We start from the raw sequence: 25,021 nt of genomic DNA, 5'->3' as shown, positions 1-25,021 counted from the left end.
TTTTAAGCTAAAATGTTTTTAGGTTAATTTTACACGAGAAAAAGCTGGTTATTTAAAAAAAAGAAAAACAAAAAAACTAGTCCTTTAACTAAGAGGGTGTCTAGCCTTATGCAAGGTTGGAGTGGGGGATATATTGTGTCCATGATAAGTCTTATTCCATTGTCTCCTTATGTGTTAACCAGAATACCAAAGTATTTATACTGATGAATACAATATTTATGAATAAATCAATTCATGAATATAGCTTAGCTCCCCAAAATTCATATATATATCTACTTCGTTAACATTTAGATCAGCATAGATGCAGTTTTCCCTGTTAGCCAAGCAAAGTCAAATTTAGTTCATGTCTGATAATTCTTTTCTGTGCTCCTTGTTTTTTCATCTACTTTTAACTTGTAGACAAAGATTTTTTTTTGCTTTGTTTTCACTCAGAAATTTTTATAAAAATCTGTATAAATTTGTCACTTGAAGCGTCGTAATGCCTATTTCCTCCTTCCAGAGAGGGAAGCTTTGTTAAGTTTGATCATAGATTATTATACTCTGGTTTTGTTTTAATTTGTATAAGGATAAACTTTTATTTTAAAAAAATGAATTCTGAGTACTTTGGAGGCTGCTGCCAACTTATTCATATTAATGAGTAAGATTAGAAGTCTGTCCTTAGGCTGTTATTTGTTAAGTAGAGATTAAATAATTTAACAGTTAAACGTGCTTCTAAACAATTTCTTCCATCCTGTAAAAATAAAAAAAAATAAAAAATATTTGTTCAGTAACAGTGACACACTGTGGCAAGAGAGGGGTACTTCAGTTGCAGACTGCTTTTGATAAAGTCCTTGAGTTTTTGTTAATCAAAGATAGTAATCAGGGTCAGATTGAGATCCTTTTTACATGTAAATTATCCAACTAGTAGCAATCACTTGGTTTTTCTTTTCTTCCCCTCGAGAAAGTAATTGTTTTGAAAATGATTTTTTCTATGTAAAACTGGAATAGTAGTTAAGAAGAAGAAAGTAAAGTAGATCCAAAATTGTACCAAAGATACTCATCATTTAAGATATTTAGAGCATCATCTGTTTGTATTTCAGACCATATAAATAGGATCATCTTTTCTGGGCTTATCATTAATTTTTTTTTTTTTTTTTTGTACCTGGGATTGAACTCAGCTGTTCTAAAATCACTGAGCCACATCCCCAGCACTTTTCTGTATTTTATTTAGAGACAAGGTCTTGCTAAGTTGCTCAGGCTGGCTTTGAACTCAGGATCCTCCTGTCTCAGCCTTTCAAGCTGTGGGGATTATAGGCATGTACCACTACACCCAGCTAAATTCATATTTATTAACATTCTGTATTTTCAGGGTACTTTGTTTTTCTTAAGTCCCCCTGCTCCCCACTTTTTTTGGTAAAGCTAAGTAACTTATTAGATTGTTAATGCTTTTTAAAGTGTTCAGAAAACAGGTGGCAACCGAATGTTCTTAATACCTTTCTTAAATGATACCCCCTCTAATGTTAATAAAGATACTGTGTAAGAAAATAGAACTGAGTTTCTATTCTTTTGTTAACTTTTGTTTTTATTACTTATAACATACTTAGGATTAACAAGTTAAATATTCTTATAGGTTTGTTCTTCCCCCAAATTTATATCCATCACTTTTCCCCAGTCTGTTTCCCACATGTTATTGCTTTTAGAGCTTTTGTCTGATTCTTACCACCTCCATATAGCTGGGTAATATAATTACATTTTTTTGTCATGTGTAAGCCTTATTATTTACATAACAACATGGATGAACAGATTGGTGCTCCTCTTATTGTTGACTTCATTTTACATGTCATTTCCAATTCCTGAGTTTTACCAATATGCTGATAATATAGTAAGTTTGAAGATCATTTGTGGTGTTTGCATTATTTTAACTATGTAAATGCCTTCCTGAATGAGCTGTGTAAGGCAGTATATGGTTATTTTTGCTGTTTCTTGAATTATTAGTTTAGTTTTCCCTGTTGGCTTGTTTTTGTGCTTCCAGTAACTAGTGATGTGTTCTTTTATCAGAAAGCAGTAATATCCGTTTCATTTTTGTGTTATTAGCAGTTGTTGATGCTCTATGCCTAGATCTATAATTTAATAGGGGTTGCAAAGTTAATATTTTAAGACTGTCATTACTACTTCTTTAGGAACTATATATAAAAGAACTTTCCTAAATCTACCTCTCGACATATTTGCTGTTTGTATAAATTCATAATTAGTGTTTCTTTTGCTTTATTTCTCAGTTCTCTAGTATCTTTATTGGTCACCCCTATTGTTTGCTTATGTCTTGTAATTTCTGAGTGATCATAACCGATTGATGTCTTTAAAGTAAAAGGAAGAAAAAAATATTTTTTCCTGGATCTTAGATTTTATTAGTCTGCTCATGATAAGTGCCCTTATAATGCTAGTTGTTTCACTTAAAATTGTTACCTGTTTTTCTTAGTAGCTATAAACCACATGAGAACAGAAACTGTTAGGTCTTTCTAACCACGTACTTTAATCAGTTAGAATGTTATTTGCTAAAATCTAAGAATTTACATAATACATGGCAGGATGTTCATTTAATTATTTTGAACCTTTAAGGTCTTAAGATTATTTATTCAGAGAGGCATTCGTTACAGTGAGAAGAGCATAGACTTTGGCTTCTATTTATTGTCCAACTCTGTGACCTTGGAAATTAAACCTTAGTTTGTTTATCCAGAATTGGTGAACTAATCTTGGAATAGTTAGGTGGATTTAATGAGTTACTGGATAAAATGTTGTAAAAATGTTAAGTAATGCACAGATAACTTAGAATTTCAGTGCCATTTTGTAAAATGCTAAGTTTGGTCTGTGTGTGTTTTATTTTGTTTTAGTTAAAATCTTCCAGAGCATTAATAATATGGCTTTGGAATAGATTGGATAATTTGTATTTTACCAACTTATTCTAGAATAAATATGAAAAATGTATATTGTTGTAAGTTGCAAAGATGCATTAATATATTCTGGAAATGTTGATTTTCTATTGTGGAGATTCTCTATGAATTTAGAAATAACTGATTCCAGGGATGATTTAGAGTTGTCAGTGTAACTCATGTTGTTACTTAGAAGAATATGCTAAAAGAAGACGTGAATCAAAATCGTGTGGTTTTATCTAGCAGATGTTGTTATTTTAGTTTCTTTTATTCAGTTCTGGATTATGGGATTTTTGGTTTCACCCAACAAGCTTTCAAAAAGCTATTGGCCTTTCTCATCCCCACCTCCCTTTTTTTTTTTTTTTTTTTTTTTGACCCAGTTCTTACTAAGTTCCTGAGGGCTTTGTTAATTTGCTGAGGCTGGCCTCAAACTTGTGATCCTCTTGTTGCAGCCTTCCACGTTGCTGGGATTACAGGTGTGTGCCACCAGGCCAGGAAAAAAGTATTTTCATAATGTTCTTCAAGATGTTTTTCAGCTATTCATATAAAATTCTAGTGTTGGTGTATTAAAGTAGTTTTTTCATTTCAAATATTCACCCTCATTTTTTGAAAAACAAATATAAATTTTGAAAGAAATTTTTGCAAAAATCTTCACACCAAACCATTTATACCATGTTATATTGAAATTAATTTTTTAGTTTTATGTAATTATTATTGGGAGCTTATAATTAGTTTTTTTGTTCAGTATTGAACCCAGGTCTGCACACAAAACATTAGGCAAGCACTGTATCCCTGAGCTGTGTCTCCAGCTCCAACAATTAATTTTTGATTCATGTAATATCTTTTCAAGTAATAGTCTCAATTTGAGAACAAAATATCAAGTGAGAAATAAATGGAGTTTTGAATACTATAGGTGGGTTGTACGTTGATGATGGATATGGTAAAAATATGCTTTTGTAAGATTAACAGGTCATAAGAAGTGACAGAAATGAAGACCAGATCAGGTATACAGTATGTGTTGTTAATACAGAAGGGTGAATCTAAGATTTTGAAGACTTGATAGGAGATACTAGCAAACTACTTACTAATGTTTCTTCTATAAAAGAACAGCTGCCAAGGTCAAATTTAGAAATTTGAGATTATGCATTTTGAGAGAGAAAGATATATTTTATTTCAACGTAGTTTCAAGTGACAGTAAGATGACAACGAGAAACATGAATGCAACTGTGCACGTGAAGAATCAAGTTTTCTTAGCAGTTCATTAAACTTGATTAATAAAGTTTAACAAACTTTTTTCCCCTCTAAGAATTTGGCTTTTTGTTTACTAGATCTAGACTATTAAAATTGTTTTTCTTTCCATGCCATAGTTCACAAAGATGTCCAAAACGAATGGCTTATCAGAAGATTTAATATGGAACTGTAAAACACTGATTCAAGAAAGGGATGTAGTTATAAGACTTATGAACAAGTGTGAAGATATTTCAAACAAATTAACCAAACAAGTTACCATGCTTACTGGAAATGGAGGTGGATGGAATATAGAACAACCTTCCATTCTAAACCAAAGGTAACATTTGTTGAACATAGCCAGTATTTTATCTCAGTTGTATAAAATATCTGAACTTTTTTCTGCATTCTGCCTAGGGGAATTAAATGTGATATAGCAACTAGTGTTAGAGAACCCTCAGTCTTTCCTATAATGGCACATAAGTAGTATATGAATGGTTTCTATTGACACCCCCCCCCAAAGCAGGGTATTTTATTCCATCATATCATTATAAACTAATGGGTGGAAATTATTTGGTATTATGTAACTTATGTCTTCCTTGACTGATGACAGATAATTTCTTCTATCTAATCAGAAACTGAAAAGGCATTTTAGCTCCCTTATACATATATTTGGTGCTTGGGAAAATGTCAATTGCTTGATTATGACAGTTTAAAGATTTGTGTTAGCTCAATTTATTTTTAATTATAGATTAAATGAAATAATTAAAATGTCCCACATTTGTGGTAAAATGTTTGAAATATTTTAGAAAGCCCAGATTTTAAAATCTTTGGCAGTAAAAATACATCAGATAGGAGAAGGATTAAGTATATTATATAAATGTAATATTCCCCAAACTGCTACTTTCAGTAAAATACCTTATCAGAATTCTTGCAAAAAATAAACACGAAAAATTGTCCGGTCGTTAATACATACTAAAATTACTTTTTATAATTATGAACTCCTATGTTTTTGCATGATATTGGGGGCTTGGGGTTGGGAAAATGTTTTGAACTTCCTTTAAAGGCTTATTTAAATAGTTGGAGACGGAGAACAGTTCAGAATACTTCTTTTATAAAAAATACATGAAATTGTTTGCTATGATGTTATTTACAGTGGCAAAACCATGAAAACAGAGTTCCTAAAATCAGGGAACAACTGAAATGAATTATGGCTTATCCATACTGTATAATGGTGTGCAACTTAAAAAATGAGTTACATCTGCTTGGAATATTTCTGATAGATATTTTAGTAAGATTAGCATTAGGGTCTTATTAAATGATAACTTTAGTTGTTGATTTTAATTCTGATATTTTTTCTAAGTTAATGATCAAAGCATATTTGCTGATCATTTGTTAATAATTAAAAATTGAGATGTGAAAAAGAAAAAAGCACGATATGATTACTGGCCTTTAAAATAAGCAACAATCTTTTCTGTGCCCTTCTAGGGTGCTATGGGATGGTGTAGGGAAACGTGATGCAGTTACCACAAAAGAAGCTCTTTTCTGTTGCATAGAAAGAACTATATCAGCAAATTCATCTCCTAAAAGTGTAGTTGGAGCTGCTGCTTCTTGTTCTCCAGCATTGGATATGGGGAGTTCTTCACTCTACAAGACTTACCCAGTTGAGTCTACTTTATCATAATTTGGATTTTAAAAAATCAAGTGCTTTATTGCATCACCTAAAAATTTCTCTCTAAACCCACACTCACAAAGTCTTGTTACTTGTAAATAGTATGATCAGGTAACACTATCCTTTCCATTAGACTGAGGGTGTTTTTTTTTTTTTTTTTTTTTAATATGAGAAAAACAGTTTTGTTTTGTCTTTTTGGTAAGTGGTCATTGGATTTAATCCAAAGAACTACTTCTAAAAACCTTTATAATCAGTCTTGTTAGGGTTCATTTAAGGAAACTTTTAGGGGGTAGAACTTATTGTCTTGGTTTTTGTTCTCCAGCCAAGTAAGAGTTGCACAAGCAGTCTTTACTTGGTGTACTAGCCAGGCATTGTGGCTCCATAGTCTAGTAACATTTGCAGTTGTTTCTTTGCCTTGGGAAAGGTTGAATTAGCACAGAGGAAAACATAAAACTGTCCTGATGAATGGAACCTACCATACTCATGTTGGTCTCTTTATTTTCTTTGTTATCTATCTATCTATCGATCTATATCTATCTATCTATCTATTTATGTTTAATTATCAGGATTGAACAGAGCCTTGTACATGCTACACAAGAGCTCTACCACTGAATTATACCCCCTAAACTACTTGGATCTTTCTCTTAGCAGATCAAATTTTTCTGTAGTAAACTATACTTTGAAGCAGTATTAAGGTTAACTTTTATTTATTTGCCTTTTGGAAATACAGACATTCTTATTAAAAATAGTCTTTATAGAGAAAAAAATATTTCTGATGTATACCTCAAAACCTTTCTATATTCATAAATTTTATATTTAAACCTCAAAATTAACTTTGCCTGAAGTTAAAATATAAGAGGGAAAAGGAGAGAAATACTCAGAATTTCTCCTGTTTTATTCCTATCAGAGATATAGCCATCTCTCAAACTTTAGCAATTATGAAATTCATGAGTTTTTGTTTGTTTGTTTTGTACTGGGGATTGAACCCAGGGTACTTTACCACTGAGCTATATCCCCAGCCCTTTTTATTTTTTACTTTGAGACACCCAGTCTTACTAAGTTGCTGAGTCTGTCCTCAAACTTGAAATTCTTTAGCTTTACTCAAATGTTCAATATACAGTATATTTAATCAGATATGTCCATTCTATTCTGGGCTAAATCTATCATGTTGTTGTTGTTTATCCTGATCTTGACAAGATAGGTTCCCTATCAAGTTTTTTAACCGGAGCTGTAAGACCATTTGACATTGATGTGAATGCACACCAATACTGAAGATGATGATTTGACTAACTCAAAGTACTAGGATGTAATTATTTAGTTTGAATATTCCTACTAGAACAAACTAATGTGGTAGTATTAATGTATGTCAGCTGTGTAATACATAAAATCTAAACTTCTGTTCATTTATTATCCCTAATTTATTTATATATACCGCTTCAAATAAGTCTCTCTGCCTTTATGTTACTTTATTTTAAACTGAAATTTAGCACATTATGTATATTGCCAATCTTACTATTGCAGGCCTTTCTCACATTTAAAAATAATTTAGAAATCAGTTTTCTCTGGCAGGAGATATAAACCCAGTTTAATTTTCACATTCTGAAGAAATTATTAATTCTGGAAGGATATTTTTTTTCCTCTAACAGAACAAGTAACTTTAAAATAATTTGTTGCTTCATTTTCTTTCATGATCTTAGAAAATCTTAAAATCATTTTTTTTTTCCTTAATGGAAGATAAGAAATCCTTCGGTTTAGAGGTATTTGTGTCGCACTCTCTTCAGAAAAGAGCCCTAAATAATTCAGAAGATGTGAGCAAATCTCTACATTCTTATCTGTAAATTGGTACTCATGGTTCATAAGCAGTCATAAAAACCTTAGAAAACTCCAGTGTTAAAGAAAAATGGGAGGGAGGTATGATTATATAGCATCTAAATAGTAGAAACTATAGGGAAAGAATATAACTATCCTGTTTTTAAAATTGCTCGTAATAAATGGAGTTCAAAATATCTTTGGTGTAGGTGTGGGTGTGGGTGTTTGTTGTTTTTCTTTTCTTGTAGTACTCAAGTTTACAGACAGTCAACTACCAAGGTACATACCCAGCCCTTTTTATTTATTTATTTTAAAATTTTGAGACATTCTTACTAAGTTGCTGAGGCTAGCCTCAAAGTACTTGAGATTATAGCCACACTCCAATGTGCATTCCCAAAATGTCTTTGTTAAAATTGAATTTTCATTGATCCTTTACATTCAGAAGAATTTGTTGTGATACTAAGAAATATAGTTACTTGTAACTTAGATCTAGCAGAGAAGTGTGTGTGTGTGTGTGTGTAATACTTACATATATTATGTGTAGATACTTTAGTGTGATAAAGCTGTTAAATGTCCTAATTCTATGTAGTAGATGCTTTTTCCTCTTTTTAGAATTTGATGTGGAATGAGTATCAGTTGACTGTCAACATGTGTTGGTGAGGAAGTAATTTTTGTTGATTGAGAATATTTCCTGGCTATATGTGATAGGCTGTATGTTGGAATGCATGTTGGTTCTTCAGTGCATTTATAAATGATATAATTGGCCTACCTTATCATGTTTCGTTTTTATGAAATGTTAATTTTATGTGTATAAGATGAATAAATTACTGGAAAGCATTCAGAGAAACAATGGAGAATTCAGTATTGATGATAAGGTGGTAAGGGTAGAGAGAACTTTTTCATTTTTAGGGTATAGTGGTTAAGAGATGAGGTTTGGACTAGACCTGGGTTGAATACTAGCTGCACACATGGATTTGGTTAGCAATATGATATTGGGCAAGTAACTTCTCTGATCCAAGCAAAATTTGCATCTGTAAGATTATTGCTTTTATAGTAGTACAGAAGTTTTATTGGCTAAGAAGGGAAAAGATGAGTTTTTAAAAATACAACAAAGAACTGTGAATACCTTAGAAATACTGGTGATTTGTTTCCTATAGGTACTTTTATTTTTTAGGTGTGAAATGTTTTATACATTGTATCTCTCACAAGTAAAACAGATTCTAATTTAAATGGACATCTTTCATCCCAACTTTCTCTTAAAAGACATTTTGATTTCAGAGTTTGAACCCTAAACTGTTTATTATGCCATGACCTTGTTTAATATTTGTTTATTTTGGGTATATGCTATCCTAGTGAGTGAAATAGACTTCCTGAATTAATGTCTGAACCTTAACACTTCATATCCTTATAACCTCAGGCGGATTACTAAATTATGGTAATAACTACTTTATAGGATCTTTATAAAGTATTCGTGTTTTCTAAAAAATGCTAAATATGTGTCTGTATGTAATAAATATTCGGTAAATAACTACTCTTAATATTTAGCCACTTAAACATTTAGAAAAAAATTTTCATTTTGACTCTCCAAAATAAATTGATCATTCCCAGGAATTAGTCTATGTGTTTCCAAGTTTTGATTTTGACACCTGCATATTAGTTTCTATTCACTAGTGTTCATTGATGTGTAGCAAATTTTCATTTGTACATAGTACTCACTTAGATATTACCCATATGCGCGCACACTTCAGAATTTACATGTACCACTTGTACTAGGGGTGATTGGTACACATTCAGAAAGTATTTATTAAACCAGTCTGGCAAAACAGTGTGTTTGATTTGTGGGTTTTGTCCTAACACTCTTTAAGTTCCTTAATGTGTTAAAATCAAATAAGTACAATTTTGTTTTCTAGGATGAATATTAAGTTAATAATGTTATCATAGTTAATATTCTAATCACTTTTGGAATTAATTAATTTGGTAGCATTACATTATGACCAAATATGGGACTATTATGTAATTTAATTGCCAGAAGAAATAAATAGACAAATAGAATAAATTTGAGAAGAGTAAAAGAATTATTATGCTTTAGATTTGTTTTCTTAAATAGGTATACATAGCTTATAACAGTTAAGTTAAAAGGTAAGGCTCTGTCTAAGGCATTTGAATTTTTGTGTTCATCGTAAACCTAAACCTCATGTCAGAAAATAGTATAGAAAACTAATAAAAGTATAAATCTGTAATATTTGGTTATTCTTTCTTTACCAGTTTGTCACTCAAGCCCTATCAGAAAGTTGGTTTGAATTGGCTGGCGTTGGTACATAAACATGGACTTAATGGCATTTTGGCAGATGAAATGGTAAGTGTGTACTCTGTTACTTGTATTTTGTATTCCAAACATCATTAAAAAGGCATCCTTGCTTTCATTTACAACATGGCATTTTTTCCTTGCCACTGTAGTTGTAACTGTTATCACTTTAGTATCTTACTCTTTTTCTCATCCCTACTGGTTTTTACTGTTTACTATTCCCTGTGTTACTTTTAGCCTTCTGACTCCTCCCCAAAATGAAAACAGATTTATTATGTTTCTTATTATCAAAATAATTAATATCTATGTTAGAAATTGGACATTACATGAAAACATAAGGAAGAAAATCAAAGTTATCTGTAATCCTACCATTTAAAAACATAGTTTGATGTCTTTCTAGATTTCTTCTTTTGTATGTATTTGTATGTATATACATAACAGATAAGTGTATAATATTATATATATATGAAACTGAGATTTTACTATCTCTGTACTTTTTATATAACTGCTTTTAAATTTTAATATAACTGTCCTTATCAGTAAATAAATGTACATCACATATTAGCAATATGATTTCAGCCATTTTATTCTTATCAGATGTTTCAGAGTGTGCATTTTTCCCAAATCATATTTGCTTTAAAACTAAGCAAGTTTCTTATAGCCATTACTCCAGGTATGGTCGTATAGAAACTTGGCCTTTTTCATTTTGAGGGCCACAGTACTGAGGATTGAACCCAGGGCTTCTCACGTGCTAGGTAAGCAGTCTATAACCTAGCTACATCCACAGTCCCTTTTTAAAATTGTTTATTTATCTACCTATCTATCTGTTTATTTATTTATTTATTTGTGTGAGTTAGGGTCTCAGTAATTTGCCCAGACTGGCCTCAAACTTGTTATCTTCCAGCCTCAGTCTCCCAAGTAGCTGGCATTGCAGGCAGGCACCATCATGACCAGCTAAAAACTTGACTTTAACATTTCCTTTCTTCCTCCAGGTATAGTTATAAAAAGTATTTAAATAAAACAAGTCACACCGTGTACAGGGCTCTACGTTCAATCTCCAACACAAAAACTTAAGACATGTTCTGTGGATAAATATTTACTGGAGCGGGGGAAAATAAAATAATATATATGAATATAACATACATATATATATAGTACATTTGCTTTTCCAAAATAAATATTTAAACAAAGATAATACTAATTCTCTAGTTACCTTCTAAGGAAATAACATTTAGTATTGTAAGACATATTTCTGTATTTCGTTCATACTCATTCAAACAAAGATGCTTTTTAAAAAAATTTTTGATTTGTTATATATGACAACAGAATGTATTACAATTCATAATACACATAGAGCACAATTTTTCATATTTCTGGTTGTACACAAAGTAGGGTCACATCCTTTTTGTCTTCTTACATGTACTTAGGGTGATGATGAACATTGCATTCAGCCATCTCTCCTACCCCTATTCCCCCTCCTTTCCCCTCCCTCCCCTTTTCCCCATTGAAGATGCTATTTATCTAATAGAAAAGTGAGTAAAAGACTGTTTCTCCCTCTGAAATTGGCCCACATTCTTCCTTGAATGTAATTTTCTTAGCTTTACCCCCCAAACTCTCTCTTTTCTTGAGATAGCCTACATTCTCCCTTGAAAGTATATTGGTTTTCCTAAATAAATCTGTCTTAAAAAAGAGGAAGAAGAAATGAATAATGTATACAGAATTTCAAAATACTTACAGAAATTGTATATAGAATAAAGAACATTGTCATATAACTGGACTTGGGGAATCTTGGGAATATGACCTTGGCATTGGATCTAAAACTTGCCTTTTATGGGCTGTCTGATTTAGTCACTTACCAAAAGTATTTCTATGGACTGGGGTTGTCACTCAATGGCAGAGTGCATTCCTTGCACATGTGAGGCACTGGTTTTGATGCTCAGCTCCACATAAAAATAAGTAAAACGAAGATACTGTGTCCATGTACAACTAAAAAAATTTTTTAAAAGGTATTTCTATATCCTACGATTATACTTGGTATCAAATAAAGTATACATTACATGGAATTATTTTTATTGCATGTAAAGCACAATATTTTAAAATTGGCTTAGTTATCTAGGGTTGCCATACAAAAATAAACATAGATAGAGTACTTCAACAACAGAAATTTATTTCCCAATTTATTTTTGGAGGTTGGAGATCCAACATTAATGTCTTATTGTGTTTGGTTGCTCATCAGGCCTCTCTCCTTGGTGTGTAGAGAACCATGTTTTTGCTGTGACCTCGAAGTGTCATTTTCTCTCTGTGTGCCTATTCTTGGTATCTCCCATCTTAAAAGGACATCATTCATATTGGTATAGGATACCACCCTTATCACCTCTTTCAAAATTTTCCTCAATAATGGCTCTTTTCTAAATAGTTACATTGGCCATAGAGTTTCTTTTCTTTCTTTTTTTTTTTTTTGAGAGAGAATTTTTTTTTTTAATATTTATTTTTTAGTTTTCGGCGGACACAACATCTTTGTATGTGGTGCTGAGGATCAAACCCGGGCCGCCCCGGGCCGCACGTATGCCAGGCGAGCGCGCTACCACTTGAGCCACATCCCCAGCCCCGGCCATAGAGTTTCAACATGTGTATTTTCGGGCACATAATTCAATCCATAAACAGTATAATGTTTAGCTCCCCTGAGGTGTAAAACCTCATTAGCCTTTTTATTAATGAGTATTTTATTGGTGTCTAATTTACTTGTCAAAAAATGAATTAATGTATAGTTTAATGACTTTCCAAACATACACCATTTTGACCATCACTTAGAACAAAGATTTCCATCATCCCACAAAGTTCTTTAAGTTTTTTTTTTTTTTTCCCTCTAACCATTAGCACTGCCACTTCTACCACCATGGGTTAATTTTTTCTGGTTACATAGCATAGTCAGTATATACTATTTGTTTCTGGTTCTTTTGGTGCAATATAATGTTACTGAGATTTAATCTTTGTTCTTATGTGTACCAGTAGTTTATACATCCTTATTGCCATGTAGTATGATAGTCCATGGTATAAATATGCTGCATTTGTTTAACCATTTTTTAATACAAATACAGCTTTATTTTTAATAATCAAAGCTGGGAAAATATTAACCGTTTTTATGGGTAAATGGTAAACAACTTGTGATATATCCACACATGGAATTTTACTCAGCAGTAAAAAGAAATAATTCATAGATGAATCTTTAAAGCATCATGCTAAGTAAAACTAAGTAGATGAAAAATTTTGTTATTGTATGATTCCTTTTAGATGAAATTCCATGAAAGGATATAGTTTGATGACAGAAGCTGTTTTACTCAGCCTTTTTACCACTTTGTTTATCTATTCATTTTTGTTGTTGATGATAGACCCTTTTTAAATTATTATTTATTTATTTATATGTGGTGCTGAGAATTGAACTCAGTGCCCCACACATGCCAGGCAAGCTCTCTACCACTGAGCCCCAGCCCTAGATAACCCCTGTTTATCCATTTTTCAGAGTGGAATTCCAAGGTAATAAACCAGGTTAACTCTGGTTAGTTATTTGGCATTTTTAAGCAATAGCTAAAATTATGTTCTTTGTAGGCAATGCAAAAATTCTCCCATATTAATTTATTTCTTGTATGAACTAACAATTAAGGTCTATCTATCTTGTTCATTAAAGTAAGTTTTAGCATCATTTCTAGATTAAAATCAATTCCATCTGTCATTTGCAGCTAAGAACATAGTAGATATTCTGAGTTGAATTGTGAAAATAAAAATAGAGCATAAAATATTTTTTCATTTTGTACTTCCACATTTTTGTTTATTTTTAAATTTTACATTTTAAACTTTTAATTTTAGGGCCTAGGAAAAACGATTCAAGCCATTGCATTCCTTGCATACCTCTATCAGGAGGGTAATAAAGGTCCTCATTTGATTGTTGTTCCAGCCTCAACTATAGGTTTGTAATACTGGAGACAACTATTTTTATAAACTTCATAATGTTTTATATAGGTAAAAGTGTGTGTGGTGTGTGTGTGTGTGTCTGTGTGTGTGTGTGTGTGTTCTTTTGTATTCTGACGTACGTATGTACATTTATATTGGTAATCTTTTTCAAGAAACTAACTCAAATATAAGTCAATTATTCAGATTTCAAGTTAATTTATTTTTGAAAAGAAAACAGTACAACTAGAGGTATTTATTGAATCACAAAGTATGTAATTAATACCTTCTCAAACTACCATTCCATTCTTTCACAATTGATGTAGAAATTAGGGTAAGAGAGTATTTGTGCATGTGAATGTAAAATAAAAGCCTTTTCTTTAAATGAGAAGTTAGTAATCACTTATAAATAAAATAGTTAGCCTTCTGCCTTTTACCCTTAATTTTGATGTCTCTTCAAAACCTCAAGATTTTAATCATAATGCAGTAATATTTAAGGTTCTATTATAAAAGGAATATCATTGTGCTTATTTATATTTTATTAAGGAATAACTTGTCACTAGTTATTTGACTTCATGAACATTCTCTATTTTAGCAGATGCAAAGTAATCTCTTTTATTTTATAGATAACTGGTTAAGGGAAGTTAATTTATGGTGCCCTACTTTAAACGTGCTCTGTTACTATGGTAAGTGTATGTCATTTTGCTTTTAACTTTGGGAATCTCTCTAAAGCTAAAATAAACAATAAATACAATCTAAATGTGTGTATTGTTTTTAAATTCTAGGTTCTCAAGAAGAACGTAAACAAATTAGATTTAACATTCATAGTAAATATGAGGATTACAATGTAATTGTGACTACGTAAGTATCGAGAAAGTTTGGGGAGTGAAGATTTGTGAAGGCCCCAAATTTCAAAAAATATATTTTGTATTAATAATATATAGGGGCTGGGGATGTGGCTCAAGCGGTAGCACGCCCGCCTGGCATGCGTGCAGCCCGGGTTCAATCCTCAGCACCACATACCAACAAAGATGTTGTGTCCGCCGATAACTAGAATAAATATTGAAATTCTCTCTCTCTCTCTCTCTCTCTCTCTCTCTCTCTCTCTCTCTCTCTCTCTCTCTCTCAAAAAAAAAAGTAATTAAAATAAAATAAAATATAGGAAAGTTTATGCTACAAACTATGTAACAAAAGTAATGGAATGATATATGTTGAGGATGAAGGTCCCCCTCTCCCCCTGCCCTATTTGGTGTTTAATGCCAACATGAGAGCTTTTTTGTTAGCACAATCAACTTAGTGACAGTATAAGAAGATTTTATCCACCTAATTCAAAACATAGTCTTTATATAGTAGGATTTTTTCAGTTAAACTTAAAGTAAAATTAGATAATTTATATTTCTAACTTGTAAATAAAAGTTTATAGTAAGTACAATGAAATATTATTCTCCCAGTGAAAAATTTGACATAGAATAGGATTAAAAGTAATTTTGAGTGTGTTAACCATCAAGAGTAGTAACTATTTGGTGTAGGTATCTGGTGGAGAACTTACTGCTTTTATGTTACATTTATTTTATAGGTATTTAATGTTTATTTTAACTGTTAATGCTGTTGTTATTTTCTCACTACTGCCATCTTCTGTAGGAGTCTATCTTTAAAAGAATTCATTTAGCCAGATGTGGTGGCTCATGCCTGTAATCTGAGTAAACCTGAGACAGGAGGATTATATGTTTGAGGCCAGTTTGTACAGTTGAGCAAAACCCTGTCTCAAAAAATAAAAAGGGCTTGGAATGTAGCTCCATGATAGGGCTCCTGGATTCAGTTTCCAGGAAAACACACACACATGTACACACACAAATTCATCATTATCCCCTACTTCCCCTTCATACTCAGGACTGAACCCAAGAGCACACACTATCCTGTGATAACATTCCAAATATTTTTTGTTATTCGAAACAGGGGCTTGCTAAGTTGCCTAGGCTGGCTTGAAACTTGCTTTCCTGTCTCCTCCTCCCAAGTAGCTAGGAATAACGTGTGTGTACCACCATGCCTGGCCAAATTTCATCTTTTTGTAATAGAATAGTCTTCACATATAGACATACTTTGTGGACCTACTCTGCTGGTTAATGTTTTAAGCACAAACATGTTTTAACTTATGTTCTTTTTTCTCTTTCATAAAATATAACAATTTATAAAGCAAAGTATAACAGTAACAGATTACTTGTAAATTGTACTCAGATTGGCCTCTTCTCAAGTGTGTAGAAATTGTCTAATTACATTATAACATTTACCTTATAATTATTTCACCTTTCATAATTTGGTTATATGTACATGGATTATTATTAGATACTAATACATCAAAATTTATTTCAATACCAACTATGTCTAGTACTGACCTATGGGACTAGCTATTAGAAATATATAAAGATAATGTTTAAAAACTTCATCTCACTAGGCTCCAAGATTCTAAAAAGTATATCCTTTGAAATCTTTTTCTCTTTTGGTGATAGGTATAATTGTGCAATCAGCAGTTCTGATGACCGCAGTCTGTTTCGGCGGCTAAAACTTAATTATGCTATTTTTGATGAGGGTCATATGCTGAAGAATATGGGTTCTATCCGATACCAGCACCTTATGACAATTAATGTAAGAGAGTGTTTTGTAAAATTGTCTTAGCTGTGATAAAATTTTAGATTATGTAATTTAATATATATAGTATTTTGTATCAGAAGTCAGCAAACTTTTTCTGTAACGGGCCAGATAATAAATATCTCATATTTTAAGGGCTCTATGGCCTGATATTCATTCTTTGTTTTGATGATTCTAAACGTATAAAAACTGTTCTTGGCTCTTAGCTTATAAGCCTCAGTTTACCAGCTCTTGTTCTGTATGATAAACTGTAAAGATTAATTATAGTTTATCTTCTTTCATCACCTCGTAAATTGAGGACATAAGTTACTTACCTTTATAATAAGATTGTTAGTTTTTATATTGCAATTTTTATATGAGAGTTGATAATAGCAGACATCAAGTGTCTAAATTATTAGTCTTTCGCCAGAGAATGTTAAATTATCAATAATGGTATAAATTTTCTTCTCTTTTTTCATTCCTATACTGCACAAGGCAGGCAAGAAGGGAGTGTCTGTGGAGGGTAGAAAACTAATCTAAATGTTATCTCCATTCACAGGCAAATAACCGTTTACTGCTCACAGGCACACCTGTGCAGAATAACCTGTTAGAACTCATGTCACTGTTGAATTTTGTTATGCCACACATGTTTAGTAGTAGCACCAGTGAAATACGAAGAATGTTTTCTTCTAAGACAGTAAGCATATATGCATGTTTTCTCCAAAACTTTTTACTTTGTCTTTTACCTGGGATATTTTTCTATTTCATCTTTCATTGTTTTCATAATGCCTATGCTCTGTGAAATAAATCTTAAGTACTTATTATTCCTATATTTGGATCATTTCAGAAATCAGCCAAAATATAATACAGAAAAAAATTGGTGATTAACAATCAATATCTAAAATTTTTAAATTTTCGATATCCTAATTTTCTGAGGAACAACAATTTCAAATTAATGAAAAGCTTGGATATATGATATGTGAGGGAAATTTGATTATTCTGTCCTTTTTATTGGTCAAATTAGTAGTATTTCATTATAGGTGCTATAGAAATGATCAAAGCTAGAATATCTTAAAAGTGCTTATATATATATACAGGGAAATGTTACAAAATCAAAGTTCATAAATACAAAAATGACATTTTCTAAAAACTAAAGGCATCCTTCTTAGAACAAAAATTTGTTTATCTCCATTATCATGTAGGGAAAGTATAGTATAGTCTCCAAGAACTCTGAAATTTTCCAATATAGCGAAGTGTGCATAGTTTTTTTTTTTTTTTTAGTTGTTGATAGACCTTTATTTTATTTGTTTATATGCAGCACCAAGATTCAAACCCAGTGCCTCACACATGCCAGGCAAGTGCGCTACTGCTGAGCCATAGCTCCAGACCCTTTGCATAGATTTTTGTTTCTCTACCAAATCAGATATCTTTGTAGGAGTTTTCTGTGATATTCTTTGTTCAAATTAACTGCCTTTTTAAACACTTACTAATTAATTCCTTCCAACTGATTAATAATTTTTAATTAGACTGGTAGATTTTATGGACTACTCTTCTACCTGTAGTTCATAAGCTACATGGAGGACCCCCTTCACATCTTAGAATAAAATTTTTCATTTTATATTCTTCAGAATCACCTGTTTTTAGTTTACCTAATTTGCACCATGCTGTACTATCTTTCTTTGAGGGACCATTTTCCACAAAGAAATAAGCATTTTTCTATCTCCCTCTATGTGCCCCCCCACCTTTTCTCTTATTCACACATATACACATACATTTTTATTTCGTGAAAGTTATTTAGGTAATCAGTTAACATTGAACCTCAAAGTACATATGGAGCTTCAAAAAGTAGATTACAACCCAGAAGAGTATCTGTAAAACAAAATCACTCAGATTCTAGTAAGGTAGATTTTCATGTTGTATAATACTGTACTATATTGTGAAAAGTGAATAATTTCTAAAGGAATATGTTTTTATTGTTTAGAAATCAGCAGATGAGCAGAGTATATATGAAAAGGAGAGAATAGCACATGCAAAACAGATTATAAAGCCATTTATTCTCAGAAGAGTGAAAGAAGAGGTAACTCTTTTATCTTCATGTTTTTGGTTATGATGTTTAAATTCAGTTTTCTTCTTTATTAGAAAGATCATTTTAACTTATTTTTCTTTCTCAGGTTCTCAAGCAACTACCCCCTAAGAAAGATCAAATTGAGTTGTGTGCAATGTCAGAGAAACAGGAGCAACTCTACTTGGGTCTTTTCAACAGAATGAAAAAATCTATCAATAACATGGGTATAACCTGACTTTCAGAGTTTTATATGAAAAATAATCTTGTGTTAGGGCTATGTTTTGTCTAATCATATGATAAAAGGGATTTGGTCATTTTTAAAATTAGTTGGAATTTGAAGAAATAATTTTAAAACTTGTTAAGATAGAGATACTTCAACAAACAGCTATCAGCTTTTTTTTTTTTTAATGTCTACTCTTTGGATCACAGAGAAAAACACAGAAATGTGCAATGTCATGATGCAATTGAGAAAAATGGCCAATCATCCTTTATTACATCGCCAATATTACACAGCTGAAAAACTCAAGGAAATGTCTCAGCTTATGCTAAAGGTAAGAATTTTGTTTTATGCTTAATACTGAGCATTCACTATTAAATAGTTAGGAAGTTGTTAAGACTAAAAAACCCATTGAGCATGCTAATTCTTTACCAATGTTATTTTTGAAAACTGAGCTACATCTCTAGTTTTTTTATTTTTTAGTTTTTATTGAGACATATAGTCTTGCTATGTTGACAAGCTGAGCTCAAACTACAGATCCTCCTTCCTTAACCTACCAAGTAGCTGGGATTACAGGCATGAGCCACCATAACTAGCCACATTTTTTTTTTTTAATTTTTGTTTCTTTTACTTCCTGCTCTCTTCAGTGCTGGGCATTGAACACAGGGCCTCGTGCATGCTAGGCAAGCACTCTACCAGTGAGCTACATACCCAACCTGAAAAACATTTTTGTTGTTGTTGATACTGGGGATTGAACCCAGAGGTGCTTGACCACTGAGCTACATTCCTAGTCCCCCTCCCCATTTTTTCTGAGACAGTCTCCTTGACTTCCTTAAAGCCTTGCAAAGTTGCTGAGGTTAGCCTTAAATTTGAGATCCTTCTGCCTCAGCCTCCCAAGTTGCTGGAATTACAGGCATGTGCCACCATGCCCAAACTGGAAAACAATTTTTAAGACAAAATTAAAGACTATTTGAGAGAGAAAAGAGCCACAGAACGATACTCTAGATCGGGGTTCAACAAACTACGGCTTTATGAGGTAGTGACCGTCTTTTAAAATAAAGTTCTATTATAACGCAGTCATGTGCAGTTATTTGTGTATTCTAAGACTGCTTTCTCAGTACAGGGGCAAAGTTGCAACACAATCATCTTGTCGGGGAAACCTAAAATACTTACACCTGGACTTTTACGTGAAAAATATTCCTTTTTCTGACCTAGGGCTTTCCATATTCCTTCTTTCTTTTCTTTAAACAAAGTATTACTTCATATTTTACATCTTGGTTAGTGAAACAGTTTTCCTGTTTACTTTCCTCATTTTAATTTTTTCTGTTTTAACAATTTGGTTTTTCTCTTTATTTTTGCATAATTCTTGCTTAGGTCTTATTATTTCTCCTTACAGATCTTAGTGTTGAACACAACTCATTTAATTTAATTTCTTATGCTATTTTAAACTTACTATGGAAAACTTCAAACATATAAAAGAAAAGGAAACATGTAATGAAACCCTCTGCCTGTGTAATCTCCATCCATTTTCTAGTTAGCATTTGGTAATGACACTACTTTTGTTTCATCTATACTCCCTAAACCCTTCCCCAGGATTATTTTGTACTAACTTCTGGACATTCCATCTGTAACTTAAAAGATAATAATTAACTTTATTATTATTATTATTAAACCTGTTACATTAAGTTGTTTTATGATTTGATTTTTTCCAGATGTGAAGAATTTTAATTAAAGTATTCTGATCATATTATAAATTTCTTTCATTTTGAAGTATATTGTGTTTTGTTGTGTTTTATTTTAAAAGGAACCTACACATTGTGAGGCTAACCCTGACCTGATCTTTGAAGACATGGAAGTTATGACAGACTTTGAACTACATGTACTTTGTAAACAGTATCGGCACATTAATAATTTCCAGTTAGACATGGATTTGATTTTAGATTCTGGAAAATTCCGAGTTTTAGGATGCATCTTATCTGAATTGAAGCAGAAGGTATTAAAAAAGAATAATACTCCTTTTGTACTTTCTGAGTTAATTTAACTTCATAAAGCAGTTCTGGCATGATTTGATGCTCTTGAAGCTTTAGTCTTTTCAGTTCTACCTTCTCTTAGAACCTAGTGTTTGAATTTTCTTGACAAATTTGAGCATATCTTTTTCTGATTACTTTCTTTCCTTGTGCAATCTCAGAACAATAAGATTTAGATTGTATCTTTATTAGTATTTTTAAAGAAATAATCCTAATCATTATTATTTCATAAGTAACCATCTGTGTGATTGTTTCAAAATTAGTGTTTTGAAGGTGCCACTTGTTAAACAGTTATTTAGGTAATACTGTAGTTTATGTGTGAAATAGCTTAAATTTGTAAGATTACCATCCAAATAGAATTTACAAATTTTGTTAATATTTTTTTACAAGAAATAATAATTGTACTTAAAATACAGAGTCAAATTTTAGCTCTTGACATGTAGAAGTTGAGGCAATTTATTTACATTTAAGTTAAAATAAAATTTTATCTCAAGTATTATTACTTAATTTTTATTAAAGAAGTAATTGGTCAACAAGGTAGAATAGCACACCTACAATCCCAATAATTTAAGAGACTGAGGCAGGAGGATCACGTTTGAGGCCAGTCTCAGCAATTTAATGAGGCCTTAAGCAACTTAATGAGACCTTATCTCAAGGTAAAAAATACAAAGGGCTGGGGATGTAGCTCAGTGGTAAAGTGCCCTGGATTCAATTCCCAATACCAAAAGGAAAAAAAGTAGTAGTAATGGGTCATTACATACTTTGAAATCTTTGTGAAGTTGTCAACATGATATAAAAGTAATGGTAACACTCTTGATTTTTAGACATATCAAGGCTTTCTTCTTGGTTCTTTTAAAAAAAATTTTGGGGTGTGTGTGTGTGTTGCTGGGGATCAAACTGAGGGCCTCACACATGTTAAGGAAGTGCTCTACCACTGAGCTACATGCCTGGTCCTATATCAAGGCTTTGAGTAGTATAGTGATTGTATTTTTCCGTTTCTAACCCATGCATGTATTTTCGCAGGGTAATCGAGTTGTATTATTTAGCCAGTTTACCATGATGCTGGACATTTTAGAGGTTCTGTTAAAACATCATCAGCATAGGTACCTCAGATTAGATGGAAAGACTCAGATTTCTGAAAGGTTGGTATAATTTATTTTATTTTCACACCTTTGCTCATTTATTATGTGTTTGTTAGAATTTTGAATGTCTAGAGTATTTGGTAGAATTTTGTTGCTTTGAGTCTTATGTTGGTTATCACAAATCATTGCCTTAAAAGCAAATATCCTTTTTTTTGGTCTTAATTGCATACAAATATATTTTGAAACAGCTACAAGAATTGTATATTTTTTAGAATTTCCCCCTTTAAAAATTATTCAAGTTTAAAATCACCTTATCTTTAGTCAACGTTCTTTATTTAAAGTCAGGCTCCTCATGATTCAAGGTTAAAGGTTTTTTGCCAAGGTCTCGGCTTGGCACCAGAATCACGAGCCACCACACAGCTTTGTAGATTCAAACAGCAATTCTTTATTCCAGCTCTCACACCACCTCCACACAGGTCCAGGGGCAATCTCGTTCTGCCGTCTCCCGCACAATTCATCACCTACTCCACGAGGCTCTCTCCAAATCCCATTTTAATCTCACGAGAACTCAACGGGAACAAGCAGCAGGAACACCCTAATCCCAGCAATAATCTTCAACTTCCAACTTCCCTAAAACCCATTATCTTAAACTGGCAACGCCTTAAACTCAAGGAGCCGGTTACTTCCTCAAACCTGATCAGCTCTAAACCTGGATCCGCCTTGGTCCTTGAGCAAGGTCACCTTATTAAAGCATGCATGCAATGTCCCATCGAATGTCCTCTAAGCAGCATGGGGTATGCTTGGCAAGGAAATTTCGATTCGTCATTCCTACTTGGTAATGGCCCTCAGCAGTTTTTTTGTTGCTGTTCTAATTCTTTTATATATATAGAGAGAGAGAGAGAGAGAGGAGAGAGAGAATTTTTTAATATTTATTTTTCAGTTTTTCGGTGGTTACAACATCTTTATTTTTATGTGGTGCTGAGCATCGAACCCAGCGCCCTGCGCATGCCAGGCAAACACATTACCACTTGAGCCACATCCCTAGCCCGATGTTCTAATACTTAAGGGTTTAAAAAAAAAAAAAAAACAATGAATGCTTTTTCTTGTCTATGTAAATTGCAGTATACATCTTGATTTATTTGTATCTGCCGGAATGATTTTTTTCTTCTCCCCTGCATTACAGTAAGGGTAAACATTATGCCAAAAGGAATGCACTGATAATAGTTTGATCTTGTGGGCCTTGGTTCATCAGATACATTGCTGTCTACCAGTAGCAGCTGACAAACTTCTAAGAGAATTAAAGATTGCATATAAAGTATATTGAGTAGAAGTCTTCAAAAGACAAAATAGACCTTTACAAATTAATCAAATCTGAATGGATGAATTAAAATAATAGTTGGGAGAGTGATAATATAGAAAAGAATTTGTTGAATTGGAAAGGTGCTTCATTGTTACAAGTTCCAGAAAAGTAATTATAGTGCTAAGAGCGTCTATTTACACTTTCTGATTTCTCTTCCAGTGATATGATGGTTTTTCAGTTTTAATTATATTATATGCCTTTTAATGAGACTTAACCTAACATATTTATCTTATAGGATTCATCTAATTGATGAGTTTAATACCGATATGGATATCTTTGTGTTTCTGTTGTCAACAAAAGCTGGTGGATTAGGAATAAATTTGACTTCAGCAAATGTTGTTATACTTCATGATATTGATTGTAATCCCTACAATGACAAACAAGCAGAAGATAGGTGCCATAGAGTTGGCCAGACTAAGTAAGTATTTTCAGTTGAAATTCATTTTTAATCAAATGCCCTTTTAATTGGTGTAGAATATGTTACATGGCTACTGATGTCTTTTTACCAGCAGTGTCGAATATGAGCTCTACGATATATATATATATATATATATATATCTCCTATTCATTTAACTGCACCCTCTCATGAAATAGTTCTACCATTCATGAAGTTATTATCAATGGTCTAGCCACTTGGCACATGCTACCAATAATAATTTGTATATATTATTGCTACCCTTGTAGGGACAGGGTCTCACTGAATTGCTTAGGGCTTCGCTAATTTGCTGAGGCTGGCTTTGAACTTGGAATCCTCCTGCCTCAGCCCCTGAGTCACTAGGATTACAGGCTTATGTGCGTACCACTGTACCCAGCTTCAACTGTACTTTCATATGTAAACAGCATTCAATGTCTTTGTCAAGTATTTTACTATATTTGCAGAAGACATTGGTATATTCATTGATAGACCAAATATTTATCAGTGTCTATTGTAGAGGCTTGTTCCTTATTATACTGCCTTACTGTACAGAATTATTTCTTGGGACCTCATAAGCAAAACATGTTTCTTTTTGAAAGTATAATTTCTCTCTGAACACATAACTATTGTTAATATACTTTTATGTGAAAGTTTTAGAGTGCCTATATCTTTATCTTCTTTTGGATCAATAGGAGAGTATGCCTAGAAGTTTACATGCTCAGATAGTGTTATCTCAGATAGTTTGAATTTAAAAAGAAGTTTAAATTTAGAGATATTTGTCATAATTTTCAAATTATTATTATTGAACTTAGATATAGTTTACATAATATCCAATTCAGTAACCAATGAACATGTCTTGTATTTGTTTTAGAGAAGTACTAGTTATAAAATTAATAAGCCAAGGGACAATTGAAGAATCTATGCTAAAAATTAACCAACAGAAATTGAAACTAGAACAAGATATGACCACAGTAGATGAAGGTAAGATGATTGTAAGCAGAATATTCAATATTTATTAAAATATATATTATTCTTGCATTGGAATCAACAAAGGTATACTGAGCTCTTGTTTAGTATGTAGTTTGGGGAGTAAAGTAGGAGAAGTAGACATTGATCTGAAAAGTTCTATAGTAATTAAGTTCTATTTTGCTAGAATTGAAGTGTTTATGTCTTTCATCCTCATCTTATTTTTGATACTGGAATAGCTGAGAAATAAAACCAGAAATCCAAATTCAGTTTTATCTGCAATTTTATAATTTGTTCACTAGAAAGAACCTTTGATATTATGACCTCTCTTCACACTACCCTTTGAAAAGGATAATTTTAAAGTTTTTTAAGTTTTTTACTTAATGCATATTTTTTTAAA

At 32.1% G+C, this 25,021-nt stretch overlaps 1 protein-coding gene across 8 annotated transcripts in view; it reads left to right on the top strand.

The window, feature by feature from the left end:
* Positions 1-25,021, top strand: part of Smarcad1 (SNF2 related chromatin remodeling ATPase with DExD box 1) — an 81,137-nt gene that overhangs the window by 50,768 nt on the left and 5,348 nt on the right. For 6 of the 8 annotated variants that reach the window (XM_078021912.1, XM_078021908.1, XM_078021911.1 and 3 more), the window contains 15 exons: positions 4,274-4,473; positions 9,880-9,970; positions 13,784-13,883; positions 14,491-14,550; positions 14,650-14,725; positions 16,372-16,507; positions 17,049-17,186; positions 17,808-17,843; positions 18,471-18,566; positions 18,661-18,778; positions 18,984-19,105; positions 20,576-20,764; positions 21,822-21,940; positions 23,476-23,658; positions 24,527-24,636. In XM_078021912.1, the coding sequence (XP_077878038.1) occupies positions 4,274-4,473; positions 9,880-9,970; positions 13,784-13,883; positions 14,491-14,550; positions 14,650-14,725; positions 16,372-16,507; positions 17,049-17,186; positions 17,808-17,843; positions 18,471-18,566; positions 18,661-18,778; positions 18,984-19,105; positions 20,576-20,764; positions 21,822-21,940; positions 23,476-23,658; positions 24,527-24,636 (1,774 nt within the window). The remainder of the gene's footprint in view (positions 1-4,273; positions 4,474-9,879; positions 9,971-13,783; positions 13,884-14,490; positions 14,551-14,649; positions 14,726-16,371; positions 16,508-17,048; positions 17,187-17,807; positions 17,844-18,470; positions 18,567-18,660; positions 18,779-18,983; positions 19,106-20,575; positions 20,765-21,821; positions 21,941-23,475; positions 23,659-24,526; positions 24,637-25,021) is intronic. The other 2 variants (XM_078021913.1, XM_013363904.4) reach the window with 2 other exon arrangements.

This window comes from Ictidomys tridecemlineatus, chromosome 9 (assembly GCF_052094955.1).
Source record: "Ictidomys tridecemlineatus isolate mIctTri1 chromosome 9, mIctTri1.hap1, whole genome shotgun sequence".
Classification (NCBI taxonomy): Eukaryota; Metazoa; Chordata; class Mammalia; order Rodentia; family Sciuridae; genus Ictidomys; species Ictidomys tridecemlineatus.
Note: the sequence above shows the minus strand (reverse complement) of the source record. Positions and strands in the feature narration are given on the sequence as shown.